At 39.4% G+C, this 14989-nt stretch overlaps 1 protein-coding gene and 1 pseudogene across 1 annotated transcript in view; both read right to left on the reverse strand.

Moving 5' to 3' along the window:
- The window catches only part of CCDC30 (coiled-coil domain containing 30), a 90888-nt gene that overhangs the window by 45273 nt on the left and 30626 nt on the right, over positions 1-14989 (reverse strand). The window contains exons 5-7 of the mRNA XM_007453026.1: positions 11768-11947; positions 6438-6647; positions 2519-2673 (exon numbers count right to left, since the gene is read on the reverse strand). Of these exons, the coding sequence (XP_007453088.1) occupies positions 2519-2673; positions 6438-6647; positions 11768-11947 (545 nt within the window). The remainder of the gene's footprint in view (positions 1-2518; positions 2674-6437; positions 6648-11767; positions 11948-14989) is intronic.
- LOC103084949 (oligosaccharyltransferase complex subunit OSTC pseudogene) lies at positions 7884-8246 on the reverse strand (annotated as a pseudogene).

Consider the following 14989-nt stretch of genomic DNA (forward strand, 5'->3'; position numbering starts at 1 on the left):
GGGTTTGTTTTTGTAGGTCCTTTTCTTCTCTTGTGTTTCCCACTTAGAGAATTTCCTCTAGCATTTGTTGTAGAGCTGGTTTGGTGGTGCTGAATTCTCTTAGCTTTTGCTTGTTTGTAAACAAACAAATCCCTCAAATCTGAATCAGATCCTTGTCAGGTACAGTAATCTTGGTTGTAGGTTCTTCCCTTTCATCACTTTAAATATATCATGCCACTCCCTTCTGGCTTGTAGAGTTTCTGCTGAGAAATCAGCTGTTAACCTTTTGGGAGTTCCCTTGTATGTTATTTGTCGTTTTCCCCTTGTTGCTTCCAATAATTTTTCTTTGTCTTTAATTTTTGTCAATTTGATTACTATGTGTCTCGGCATGTTTCTCCTTGGGTTCATCCAGACTGGGACTCTCTGCACTTCCTGGACTTGGGTGGCTATTTCTTTTCCCATGTTAGGGAACTTTTCGACTATAATCTCTTCAAATATTTTCTCGGGTCCTTTCCTTCTCTCTTCTCCTTCTGGGACCCCTATACTGTGAATGTTGTTGTGTTTAATGTTGTCCCAGAGGTCTCTTAGGCTGTCTTCATTTCTTTGCATTCTTTTTTCTTTATTCTGTTCCATGGCAGTGATTTCCACCATCTGTCTTCCAGGTCATTTATCCATTCTTCTACCTCAATTATTGTTCTGTTGATCCCTTCTAGTGTATTTTTCATTTCAGTTATTGTATTGTTCATCTTTGTTTGTTTGTTCTTTAATTCTTCTAGGTCTTTGTTAAACATTTCTTGCATCTTCTCGATCTTTGCCTCCATTCTTTTTCTGAGGTCCTGGATCATCTTCACTATCATTATTCTGAATTCTTTTTCTGGAAGGTTGCCTTTCTCCACTTCATTTAGGTGTTTTTCTGGGGTTTCATCTTGTTCCTTCATCTGGTACATAGCCTTCTGACTTTTCATCTTGTCTATCTTTCTGTGAATGTGTTTTTTGTTCCACAGGCTGCAGGACCGTAGTTCTTCTTGCTTCTGCTGTCTGCCCTCTGGTCTCTTCTATGTATTTCTTTTCAGCCAATATTCACAAAAGATGTGTAGAACTGTTATCACTATTCCTACTTCAAACATTAGAAACCAGTTTTCAGGAAAGTTAAATAGCCTTTTTCCCGTTCAATTCTTTGACTGCATCTTTTGTTTCTTCAGAAACTTCACACAATTGTTTTACAATCTAGTCTTCCTAATTCCAACTGGTGAACTTCTTGGGGGTTATAAATCTGATGTTTGTTGTTTCTGCTGACTTTCATTCATGGTAACCAGTTTCCTTGTGTTATTTGGTGATTTTTGTTTGTAAGCTTATATTTGAGTAAACTGAATACATGGGAGTCCTTTAATATCTAAATTGAGGTTGCTTTCCCCCAGAGATAATTTGGATTTTCTTAGGAAGCAAGGGAGCTGCCTACTGAGGAACACCTTAGCTACCTCAAGATGCCCAGCTCATACTTGAGTCTCTAGTTCAGCTCTCCTACCTTGTGGCAAACTACCACAGCTTCTCTTGAACCTGGGGCTGATAGTGTTATCTGCCCCTTGACTTATAATGTTGTTTACCATTCATTATTTTTGTTTTGTCTAATTGTATGCTTGCCCTAGAGCTTTCTCTTGCTTTGTGAGCAGTGGTTTAAAAGGTATATTATTGTAGTTTATTCAGGATCTAGTTGTATTAAAACTGGAGGAGGGTGTCATCCTGGTAGAAGTGGCAGTGAGACAACTATCTTTCTATCGTACCTAACTGAGTGAATTCATTATTCATTCAAACATTCATTTATTCACAACATATTTGCTGAGCACCTACTGAGTGCCAGGCTCTATGCTAGAGCTTTCAACTAGAGCTGAAAGTAAGTTTCTGAGCTTAATAGTTTATGTGAATATCTATATATATTTTCAGTAGTTAGAACCATATTTTTCTTAAGACATACGTGAATCATTCTGAGTGCCACAGAAGTAAGAAGCATCAGTTACTGAAGTTTAGGATATACAAGAAGATCATTTAAGTAAGAAACCTAGTAATAATCAAAATACTTTTAGAATAAAACATGACAGCTCCTACCCAGTCGCAGCTTATTAATGATTAAGATGCCTGTAAAGTACTTGGATCTTCTTTGAAGAAAATCAGCTGATAAATAGATAACACCAACCACATTCTAGTGTGCATTTTGTGCCAATCATGTTAGAGTTAGAAAAGTAAATCCCAGGGTATCATATTTCATAGGCAATCCATTCATTCAAGAAGATTTACTGGTGCACCAGTTGTGTTCCAGAACAAGAAATAATCCCTGACCTTGAGAATTCCACACTCTAGTATGAAAGACAAGCAAGAAAATAAACAATTAGAATACAGTGTGCTATGTATATATCAATATATGAAGTTTTATGCCTGAGTTTACTTCAGTGGGGACAAAGAGGAAACGCAGTGGTAAACTGACGCTGCTCATAAACTCAGTCATGGTTCGCCCATGGAAAAATGACGTCTTTGCTCCTCTTACCTCTTCTGTTGTTCTTCCTGATATTGTTGCTTTATTTTAGCTTCATTTTCTATTGCTTCTTTTATCCTTTCCTCTAATTGCTTCTTCCCCAAAATACAAGTGTCTGTGAGACAGACTTTATGAGCATGTTCTAATTTCTGCTGCAGATCCAAAATCTGAAATGAAAAGAGTTTACACATAAAACTTTGAGTGTAACCTATTTTCCAATTAGGGAAATACCATATAAATCACAAGCAGTAGTGCTAACATAAAAATCTCAGCTAGGGCTTCCCTGGTGGCGTAGTGGTTGAGAGTCCGCCTGCCGATGCAGGGGACACGGGTTCGTGCCCCGGTCCGGGAAGATCCCACATGCCGCGGAGTGGCTGGGCCCGTGAGCCGTGGCCGCTGAGCCTGCGCGTCCGGAGCCTGTGCTCCGCAACGGGAGAGGCCACAACAGGGAGAGGCCCCCGTACCGCCAAAAAAAAAAAAAAAAAAAAAAAATCTCAGCTAAAGTAAACAGTGACTAGATTTATTTTAATTTTAGAATTAAATTACTTAATTTTTGCAATATGTAATACATTCATATAATTTAGTGTATGTGGGTAAACTAAGCTAGAGTGACAAGTCCCTTTCCCATCCTTATCCTGTCTTCCTTCCAGTTTTCCTCCACCAAATAGGTAATCACTGGTATTAATTTCTTATGTACTCTTCCAGAGATTTATATATGCACGTTTAAACAAATACTATTCTCCTTCATACAAACATTTTTTTTTTTTTTTTTTTTTTTAGGTACGCTGGCCTCTCACTGTTGTGGCCTCTCCTGCTGCGGAGCACAGGCTCCGGACGCGCAGGCTCAGCGGCCACGGCTCACGGGCTCAGCCGCTCCGCGGCATGTGGGATCTTCCCAGACCAGGGCACGAACCTGTGTCCCCTGCATCGGCAGGCGGACTCTCAACCACTGCATCACCAGGGAAGCCCCATACAAACATTTTTTACACACATGATGGTATATTACATGTACTTATGCACCTTGCTTTTTTTTATAGCAGTACACTTGGAGATTTTTCCATATTATATATAATATATAGAATTGTCTTCTCTTTTACAGCTGCATACCATTCCACTGTAAGGATATTCCATAATTTAACTAGCCCCCCCTACTAATGGACATTTAGGTTGATTCCAATCTTTTACTATTCCAAACAATACTATTCCAAACAATGTTTTTAGAATAACTTATGAGATGTATATTTTGCTAGGGCAAAGGTTATTATTATTTGTTTGTTTAACAGATAATGCCAAACTGTCTCCATAGGTTTTAGACCAATTTACACCTCTAACAGCAACATGTGGGAGTGTCTAGTTTCTCCATGGTGTGGCTAAATTCATGAATAAGTATCTCAAAACAAAATAGAAGTCTCTTACAAACCAAGTACCTATTGGCATACTGCCTAGCACCAGTAGTGCATTCTTTTTTCTTTTTAAAAAACATTTATTTATTTGGCTGTGTCGGGTCTTAGTTGGCAGCACTCGGGATCTTTGTTGAGGCATGCAGGGCATTTTGTTGTGGCTCTTGGGCTTCTCTCTAGTTGTGGTGTGTGAGTTTTCTCTACTTGTGGCATGTGGGCTCCAGGGCGCATGGGCTCTGTAGTTTGTGGCATGCAGGCTCTCTAGTTGAGGTGCGTGAGCTCAGTAGTTGTGGCATGTGGGCTTAGCTGCCCCACGGCATGTGAGATCTTAGTTCCCCTACCAGGGATTGAACCTGCATACCCTGCATGGGAAGGTGGATTCTTTAGCACTGGACCACCAGGGAAGTCCCAGTAGTGCATTCTTTAATGCTCTGGTAGAACTAAGAATAAGATTTATGAATTTGAAAGAGAGATATATGATTTTATTTTAGAATTTACATGTTAGACTAAAAGTGTCATTAAAATTTTCTTATTAGATCTTCTTTTAATTTGCTTACATATTTTTTATAAACCCTTATGTCACCTAAAATTGTGACTAGTATGTAGTAGGTGCTTAGTAAATATTTGGCAGATGTATAGTTCTCAGCGGAATTGCTGTTCTCCCTCTATTGTATTCCTGATGCAACAACAAATCCTTTACAACGGTCTGGCACCATGTTCCCCACAGACGTTCAGTGGATGCCAGTGAATGGCAGTCCTCTTCTAAGAGAAGGGCTTTCTGCATTAGCCCTAGGTCTCTGCAGAGCCCACTCAGCATAGGAGAGGTGAAGATGTAGAATGATTCACGGGCAATGGCAGTGGGCAGCCAGTTAGCTGAGGCCAGCTCAAGTTCCTTTGAGCTGCCCCATTTAGTTCTGCCTAGGGCAAATGCTTCCTTAAAGATAGCCAATCTTAATTCCACAGATGAAAGTATTGCTCCATTGGCTTCTCTATCAAGGGCAAATGACAAACTTTTGAACCCACCACCCAATTTAAGAAACAGAACATTTCCAATATGTTTGAAGTCTACTCTGTGACCCTCTTTGATCACTCCCCTTCCCTCCTCACCTGAGAAAACCATATCTTGAATTTTGTGTTAATCATTTTCTTGCTTTTTCTTTGAATAATATGTATTTCTGTATGACTCAGTTGTTATTTTGTACTATTTTGACCATCATATTAATGGAATCATACTGTGTTTTTGGTGATTTGGTATTTATTTATTATTGTATTAACTACAGCAAGTACCTAGAGTTCATTCATTTTCACTGTTGTATGCAATTGTGTAAATATGCAGTTTACCTCTTCCATCTCATGTCAGTGAACATTTGGGCTGTTTGCAACTTTCTGCTGTTTGGAACAATGTTACTATGAAAATGATTGTATTCCCATATATACTGATATATATGCTCAGTAGAATAGTTTCCCTAGTGTTTATACCTAGTAGAAGTGTTGGGTTGCGCAGTATATACATCTTTAACTTAACTAGATCTAATGCCAAATTGATTTCTGAAGTGTTTATACTAGTTTACTCTTCCAGCTGCAGTCAGAATATGCATTCCTGTTGCACAAAATCCAGTAACAAGATTTAGTATGTCTAAATTTAAAATTTTTACTAATCTTTATCAATTTTACCAATTACTTTTTTTAAAGTAATAACATACATATGATAAAGTACACATATCTTACATACTCAGTGAAGTTTTACTTACATAACCACCTCTTCCAGACCAAGATAAAGAATACTTTCAGCACCACAGAAGATTCCCTCATGTCCCCTTCCATACCCCTCATAAAGACATTATCCTATCACCACGGCTTAGTTTTGTCTATTCTTGAACCTCATATAAGGGAAATTACATAGTATGAACTCTTTTGTGCTGGCTTCTTTAGCTCAACATTGGGTTTTTTGAGTTTAAGCCATATTGCTATCATCTAATTTTGATGTTTGTTTTATATTTATGTGGTTTGATGAAATATTTTTTTATGTAAGATTTGACTCTCAAACCCACAGATCAAAACGTGCAAGTGTGACATACTACTGCCACCTGGTGTCAGGCAGTCTAAAATGCAGGGGCGATATTTCAAAATGGTTCATTTCACAACACTCATCCCTCCAAAAGTTACAAAATAAAAATCAAATAAACAGGCAATCCAAATGAGAGGAGAATAAGTCCTTTAAAATTTGACTTAATAATATAAAGTATAACTAATATACTTTATAAATAATATAAAGTCCTTTGGTCTCAATTCTTTAAGTTCATGTTATAGCTTTAATGAAATTTACCTTTTTGAGTTCATGTAGTCTTCAAAAACACAAGATTTACTGGAACCATAGGAGCAGGTGACGTCAATAGAGGAAAGCAGGGGAGAGTGAAAAAAACCCCTAGAATTCTTTCAGGTTTGCACTGTATCTATTTTATAAAATCTTTAGGGAAACAGGATTTTAGTAGTAGTATCCAGTGCATGTTATTTATTGTGAGGATAATTACCTTTTCCTCTGCATCAGCAACTCTAGATTTCTCCTGAGCCAGCTTTTCCTGTAGGTTGTTCTGTGATTTAATGCTCTGAGCCTGTTTAAGTACTTCCAGCTCCAGTTCCTTGATTTTCTGCTGACAGTGCTTCCACTCAGCCGTGAGTGAAGAGCACATCTTTGCGCTGTCTAATAACTTCTGCTGGGCCTGCTTGAGTTCAATTTTGATCTAGAGGTGGGGAATGAATAAAAGTGACAAAAATAAGCATGGAATGAATGTGAATGTGAGCTAGAATAAGCAGCTTTCAAGAAAGTGTAGTCCCCCAAGAGCTGACAAATACCAACGTCATGTGGCTGATTACATCTCTGGAGCTGCTCTGTGTTAGTAGGGTTTGCCAAAGTCTATCCAGCCAGACGGCAGCTGGACAAAGGAATTTACTTAAGGGTTCCTACACATGCATGGTCTAAAGAGTTTCCATCATTTTATTTTTCCAGTCTACTCCAAGCCGGCTTTCATTCCCACTACTTCAGTAGTGCCAAGAGCACTACTGACCTTCCCTGGCCAGAATTTAAGTCCAGTGGACAACTGACCTGTTAGTAGCAGTTACTCCATCCATCTCAGAAAGTTCTCCTCTCTTGGAGTCTGTGATACCCACCTCTCCTAGTTTTCACTTACCTCTGCTGTTGCTTCTTGGTTTATTTTGTAGACTATTCTAGTGCACTCAACTTCTAAACATTATTGGACTATTCTAGGCCTTCCTAGAGAGTGAATCATTCTCTCTCTAGGTTCATTCTCATGATTTAAAAATACCACTTTTATGCCAATACATGCCAAAATGGAACTCCTTGATTCTGCTTATATCTCCAGAAGCGTTCTTCTCTCAGTCTTTCTGATTTCAGTAAAGGAGGCCAACATCCAACCTTTTGTTCAGGCCAGTGAGTGACCTGAGAGCCATCTTTGAGCCTCCCTTTGCCACAGTGAGCCTATTCAGCACATGCTGTCACTCTACCTCTACAAGACATCTTGCATCAATCCATTTTCGTCATTTCTGTCACCACCCTTGCTAGGTCATTATCATCTCTATCCTGGGCCATAGCAGTAGCACTGGTCATGCCACTTCCATTTTTACTCCCTTCTAAGCTGTTCTCCACACTGCAGCCAAAGTGTTCTTTTAAAAACATAAATTGAACTACTTGACCCCAGCTCCTGCTTAAATCTTTCAGTGGCTTCCGCAACACTCTGAGAACATATCCCACCAGCTTGCCTGGCCTTGAATGATGTGGCCTTTGCCAGATTAAAATCATCCTGTTAATCCCCCTTCTTCCACTGATCTCCTGTCCCACCGGTTTCTATTTGGATTTTATAATGAATAGAAGAAAAACAAAGAAACTAAAGAAAAGAAGAAACTGAGTGTTGGAATATTTGGTGCATTGGATTGGTTCAGGATTATGAAACTTAAACTTATTATAAATAGAATGGGCATATAGGTTTCATAATATATTATCCACGTACTCCATAGGCCAAGAAAGCTAAAGGCCTCTGAGGTCTATGATCATTGGTCTTAGAGACAATGCTCAGCATTTTGGTAATGCTGGTAATGATGAAATAAGATGACAACACTGGAGCAAACACTGTTCTGGCCAATGACATGTGCATCTAGGGTGGCTTCTTAAGCTTCAGATTGGGACATTTAAGCACCAGGAAGAGGATTCAGTACAGTGTCTCAGTATTGGTGGTGGCAGAACCTCTCTCAGCCTCAAGCTCTAAGCCTATAGCATTCTTCTTGATATACCCAACGTGGAAACAGGCAATATGGCCATAAATCATAGAAATAATAAATAAATTATGGCATTTCCTTACAGTGAAATACTCTACTGCAAAGAAAATGAATGAACAATGGCTATACACCACAACATGGATGAATCTTCCAAACAAAGTAGATCATCAGAAGACAGATACAAGGTGTGTATACTGATTGATTATATTTATAAAATATTCAAAAGCAGGCAAAACTGAACCATACTGTGTGGAATTCATACACAGATGGTAAAACTATAAAGTAAAGCAAAAGAGTAATTACTTAAATTAGTGGTTCCTGCTAAGATGGAAGAAAATGGGATTATGGTGGGAAAGAGGTATGCAGGGGCTGCTGGTATGCAGGCAATGTGCTATTTCTTGACCTGGGTGGTGGTTACATGGGTAGTCACTTTGCAACAATTCATTAAACTGTATATTTATGTTCTGTGTACTTCCTGAGTGCTATATTTCACAATAAAAAGGTTTAAAAACAACAAATAAGTATTCTGGTTTCTTTTTTTAAATTTATTATTATTATTATTATCTTTTTGCTGTACACGGGCCTCTCACTGTTGTGGTCTCTCCCGTTGTGGAGCACAAGCTGCGGACACACAGGCTCAGCGGCCATGGCTCATGGGCCCAGCCGCTCCGTGGCATGTGGGATCTTCCCGGACTGGGGCACGAACCCGCGTCCCCTGCATCGGCAGGCAGACTCTCAACCACTGCGCCACCAGGGAAGCCCAGCATTCTGTTTTCTTAACCAGTCTTACAAGTATGCCTAACATTAGCCAGAGACCCAGAGTTCGATTATCTCTGAGTGGATTTTAAAAAGTAATGTCTAAATTGGCAAAGCTGGGGTTCGAAAATGACCCCAAATTGAGGAAAGGGATAATACGGAAAGATAACTCTACACAAGAAAGACAAAAACAGACCTGGGTTTAAATTCTGACTCCACAATTTGGTAGCTTTGCCACTTGAACAGTTTTTTATATATGTATATATATTTATTTATTTTCTTTATTTTTTTAGTTTTTTGGCTGTGTCGGGTCTTAGTTGCAGCATGCAGGATCTTTGTTGAGGCATGCGGGATCTTTAGTTGCGGTGCATGGGCTTCTCTGTAGTTGTGGCGTGCGGGTTCTCTCTCTCTAGCTGTGGTGCACAGGCACCGGCATGCGTGGGCTCTGTAATTTGCGGCACACGGGTTCTCTTGTTGAGGTGCATGAGCTCAGCAGTTACGGTGCACGGGCTTTAGTTGTCCCGCAGCATGTGGGATCTTAGTTCCCCGATCTGGGATCAAACCCGTGTCCCCTGCATTGGAAGGCAGATTCTTTACCACTAGAACCACCAGGGAAGTCCCCTGAACAGTTTTCTCATCTATAAGGGTTGGGAGGTTTCTAAGAGATAAAGTGGACAAACTGTCACTACAAGGTAGTTGGCTATTGCATATGACTCTGCGTAAATGCCTGGCCCAAGGGACCAGCCAAAAGAATGATGTCTCATTACTGAAATGGCAAATAATTTACCCCACCACGAAGGAGATTTAAAACAGAAAAAAAAATATCTTCTCTTTTAATCAAGCTCTCATTTACCCATCGCTGAAGGACTCGTTCATTAACCAACAATATTTATAGGGTGCCAACCATATATAAGATGTCATGATCTGTTGTTATTGTCATTGTGACTTGACAAAGATGTAGTATTGCTTGAGTATGCTCACAGTGGACAGTTAAAATGGTCTAAAAAAGATGTTTGAAGGGAAAGGTAAAAGGTTGTCTTGAAATGTGAGAAAGATTTGGAATTTAATTTAAAACTACAAAGGCTTGGGGCTTCCCTAGTGGTGCAGTAGTTAAGAATCCGCCTGCCAATGCAGGGGACACGGGTTTGAGCCCTGGTCCGGGAAGATCCCACATGCTGCGGAGCAACTAAGCCCGTGCGCCACAACTACTGAGCCTGTGCTCTAGAGCCCGCGAGCCACAACTACTGAGCCTGCGAGCCACAACTATGGAAGTCCGCACGCCTAGAGCCCATGCTCTGCAATAAGAGAATCCACCGCAATAAGAAGCCCGCACACCGCAATGAAGAGTAGCCCCCACTCACCGCAACTAGAGAAAGCCTGCGCACAGCAACGAAGACCCAACACAGCCAAAAATAAAAATAAATAAATTTATTTAAAAAATTACAAAGGCTTGAGGGAATATGATCAAATTCAAAAAACAATGAAGGGTGAGGATAGGGAAGAAGTTTATCCAAATAATCTTAGAACTCCCAAAAGGGCTTCCTTTGAAGTTTGAAATAAATGACTATTTGTTTTCCTCCATATCTCCCCTACTAGACTGTGAGCTCCTTAAAAGTAGGGACCTTTCTTAATCCATTTTTATGTCGCTTTTTGAATAAGGTCATTGATCCTGCTACACTAGGGGTGGCAAACCTTTCGTATAAAGAGCCAGAGAGTAAATATTTTAGCCTTTGTGGGCCATATGGTCTCTGTCAGAACTACTCATATCTGCTTTGGTAGTGCAAAAGCAGCCGTCAATAATATGTCAATGAACAGGTATGGCTGTGTGCCAATAAAACTTTATTTACAAAAATGGAAGGCAGGCAGGATTTGACCCATAGGTCAAAGGTTGCTGACCCCTGCACTAGGGGATAAGAACTGTGTCTGTTTTGCATATCATTAAACCCTCAGTATTGACAAGATGGCCTGCCCTGTTTAGGACTGATGCTCAATAAATATTTGTTGAATGTTGAATTCCAGAATCTTAGATAGGGGCTTATATTAGGTTACTAGTATATGTTTACAGAAGTGAACCACAATTAAAAGAAAGTTCTATTTTACATGGTGGTTCAGTTTGAACATTTTTGTGGTTCACAAAACTTACTCTTTTTTTTGGCTGCACTGTGTGGCATGCGGGATCTTAGTTCCCCGACCAGGGATTGAACCTGTGCCCGCTGCAGTCGAAGCATGAAGTCTTAACCACTGGACCGCTAGGGAAGTCCCCTGTGCTTCATAAAATTTAGATGAATCTGTGGATGGCAGTTCTATATAGATTATTTTAAAACAAGCATGTTTGGGGGGTGTTCCCCCAAATTTCTGATGCACTCATGTCAGGAAGAACAACTTTGCTCTCTCATGATTTGTACCTTGGTGCAGCTGATATTTGATTCAACCAATAATAATGAATGCATCTATTAGAGACAAATACATCCAGAGATAGAACTAGGGCAGTACCACCAGTGATTTAGTTCAGGTCATTGAAATTTACTAATGGCTAAAAGGTCTAGGTAGTGATTTCAAAAGACTGCGTAACTTAAACCTTTTCATATTTACAGGCTGACAGCACACACAGCCTTTCAGCAGCAGAGAAACCATTGAGCTGTGTACCTACTCGGTAGGGAGAAGTTAAAGGAGGGAGTTACCAGATAGTTCACACTGTCTACCCGTCTGGGGACTCTGTCGTGAATTATCAAGTTGAGGAATTCTGATTCCTTTATTCCCAGGGTAAATTGAGCAATCGAGACTCTTAAATGAAGGATACGCCCACTGGAGTTACCTTAATGCTTTCTTCCTGAAGTAAGCTGTTATGCTGCTTTAAGTCTAAGTTCTTTCCTCGCTCATATCGAAGCTCCTTTTCTGCTGAGTTGCATAGAATCTGGAGCCGGTGCAAATTCTGGCGAAGTTGCTGTAGCTCCTCTTGCTGCTGGTATTTCCGTTTTTCTCCAGATGATGGATACTAAAGCAAACGTTTTACAAGGGGAACATGGACAATTTGAAAGAATGTTGGTAAAACATGGGTTCCAGCTGTCGGAATGTGATTATTCACATGTAAATGCTTTTGGAGTTAGCTTAACTACAGCCAATTACTCTTTTACATGTATGGCTAGTTGTACATGTTCATATAGTTTAACTCCTGTTATATTAGAGTGAAAATATTGAAGAAGTTATGCGAACAAAAGTAATTAAACATAGAAAATTAACTTTCTTATTTTTCATATTAGTGAAGTGGAACAGAAGCGTGGGCAGTTTTAGAGCAAAATGTGCTTTAAATAGGGAGTTCAAAGAGTCAACGTATTAAGATGCAGTGTGTGAACGTGTATGTGGGTTGCGTGTGGGTTGCGTGTGCACACGCGCGCATAGTGTCTGTTGGCAAAGGGGAAGAGAACATTTAGCGAGAGATACTAAATTACCAGGTTTCCTCATCACTTTCCTTTCACTCCCCAATGATTCTCCTTCGGTTACTCCTCAACAACGCACTCTCCTGCCAGGTGTCTCTGGCACAATAAAAATCCCGTGACCAAAGGAGGGGTTATTTAGATTTTCTGAAAGGTAGGCACACACAGCCATGCTGAGTAGACAAAGAATTCAACCTTCTCCAGTTCAATAGTTAAGATACTGTCTGTTTCCTGAGTCCTGGTCCAGTGTGCTTCCTGTTCATGACGTTCTGAAAAGCCCATGTCATTATTCTAGTTTATCTTGCTTATAACAGAATTGGCACACTGAATTCCCCAAGTCCTGTTAGCCCTTCAGTTCCTGTCTTGGTTTAGTCAGAAAGGCAATCTAGATCCAATTTGCTTGTCTTAAGAGCTGCAAGTATCTAAGGTCCCTGGTTAGCTCGCTATGGGTAAATGCACGGTTCATCTACACATGTTCAAGTGATATTTATTCATTATTACAGAAGAATACCTAATTGATATTCTGATTTTACCCAATAGTCTTGAAAGTTTGGTTTAATGTAAATGTATCCCCAAGACTCAGATCTATTTTGGGCGGGGGGGGCTATTACATCAAAGTTTTGGAGACTGCAAGCCTAAGGGCAAATCACAGATAAATTCACCAAGATAATCTAAGACAGACACCCTGGGAGGGCTTTTGGGAGCCAGCTTGCCAGCCTTCCTTAGAAAATTAGCTTGACGTGAGGACTATATGCTTTCTTTGAGTTTCTCAGCAAGTGGAAGCAGATGACAAAACTGTTAAAAGGTCAGGCTGTAAAGGAGACAGACCAGGTTCTACCACAAAGTGTCATTCTAGGCCAATTATTTAACCTCTCTAAAGCCTCAGTTTCTTCATCTATAAAGTGGCAACAATAATATTTCTGCATCATTGTATTGCTTAATATACACAGAGTATTAAGTATAGTGCCTAGAGCATAGTAAAAAAATGTGAAACTACATTTTCAACCTATAAAATTAAGATAATTAATGGTGGTTCAAATATGTTTCAAGAATAGTGGGAAAATAATATCTAGAACTCAGCTACTGCGACCTCACCAGGAATACTGTTGAACAGCAGAAATTAAGCCCCCAAAGGCCATCAGCAGCCACAAATGATGTCACAAAACACATATGAACAATATAGCTCACGCAGTTACTCATAATAGAGGCTCTCACAGTTTTTTCCCTATATATTTGCTATTTATGAGCATTCTTTAAAATCTGGTGTCTGGGATCAGCCTATAGTTACCTAAATTTTCACATTATGAGATTAATAAGACAGTACACATGGAAAGCAGCAAAGTATTAGCACCATAATCTGACAACAGGGGTGAAGACTAAAAACTACACACACACAAGAACTAAAAAGTAGAACAATCTATAGCTATTAGAAGGTCAAAGAACCTTATACACAGAAAGAGGTTCTGAAATTATCACTGCACAGCACACTGCAGACAAAACTCTGTCTAAAATGTATTTTCTTCCTTGCTTGCTTAAAGAAGTAAATAAAATCGTGTGTGTGAGTGTTTTGGGAAATGTGAATCCAAAGAACACAAATGTTATTTTTTTCCCATGCGGGCCATGTCTACCTCATTTACTGCCATTATGTACCTTAACACAGGGCCTGGCACATCATACATACACAATTAATGGGAATTCCCTGGTGGTCCTGTGGTTAGGACTCCCTGCTTCCACTGCAGGGGGCATGGGTTCGATCCCTGGTCAAGGGACTAAGATCCCTGGTTGGGGAACTAAACTAAGATCTCGCATGCTGTGAGGCATGGCCAAAAAAAAAAAAAAAAAAAAATTGATACTCAATTAATAATTAATACTGGTTGAATAAATGAATAAGAATAACACACTTCTTTCAATAATTCAAAGTCATTATTATGGAAAAAAATTACTGGCTATGTGGTATATACATTTGTTCTTTCACAAAATGGCCATTTCCCCAGATTTCCCAGAGAGTTTTTATATATTTAACAGTTTTTCACCTCCCCCCCAAGTACTGAGAAATGATTCTTCAAATAATGGGAAAGGGTAAATTAGAGAAAATTAATAAATTAACCAGGGTGTGACTTCTTATACTGTAAATTTCATTATTCTAAAAGTTCACTGATTATTTTAAGCTCATAAGCAAAGATTTTATCATCTTTGTGACCACAGTGTTCAGCCTCTGCCCAAGCCTCCTACACTGGCCCACTGCCCAATAAAGGGATTGTCTGGGATATGTAAAATCAACCTCCTTTTGAATATGTGATGTCATACTTCCTTTTGGTCTTCTGAACAAATCCAGTGACTTCCTTCTCATTCCAATGTATCTGAATCTCCTTTCAGGTATATATTTTCCTTGTTTATTATGACTTGCCTAGTTTTCACTCTATCCAAACCTTTTTTCAAATATATTTTGACTTCTTTTACTAATAGTCTTCCTTGTTTTCTAAATGTACACTTGAATCCCTTCTCAAATGTATATTATCAGTCTTCTGAATGTGGTTTACATATGAGTACAAACCCTCCCTCTATGGATCTCAAAATAATTCCTAGAAAAGTGTGTGTAGGGA

The sequence above is a fragment of the Lipotes vexillifer genome, unplaced genomic scaffold, assembly GCF_000442215.2.
Source record: "Lipotes vexillifer unplaced genomic scaffold, Lipotes_vexillifer_v1.1 scaffold683, whole genome shotgun sequence".
Classification (NCBI taxonomy): domain Eukaryota; kingdom Metazoa; phylum Chordata; class Mammalia; order Artiodactyla; family Lipotidae; genus Lipotes; species Lipotes vexillifer.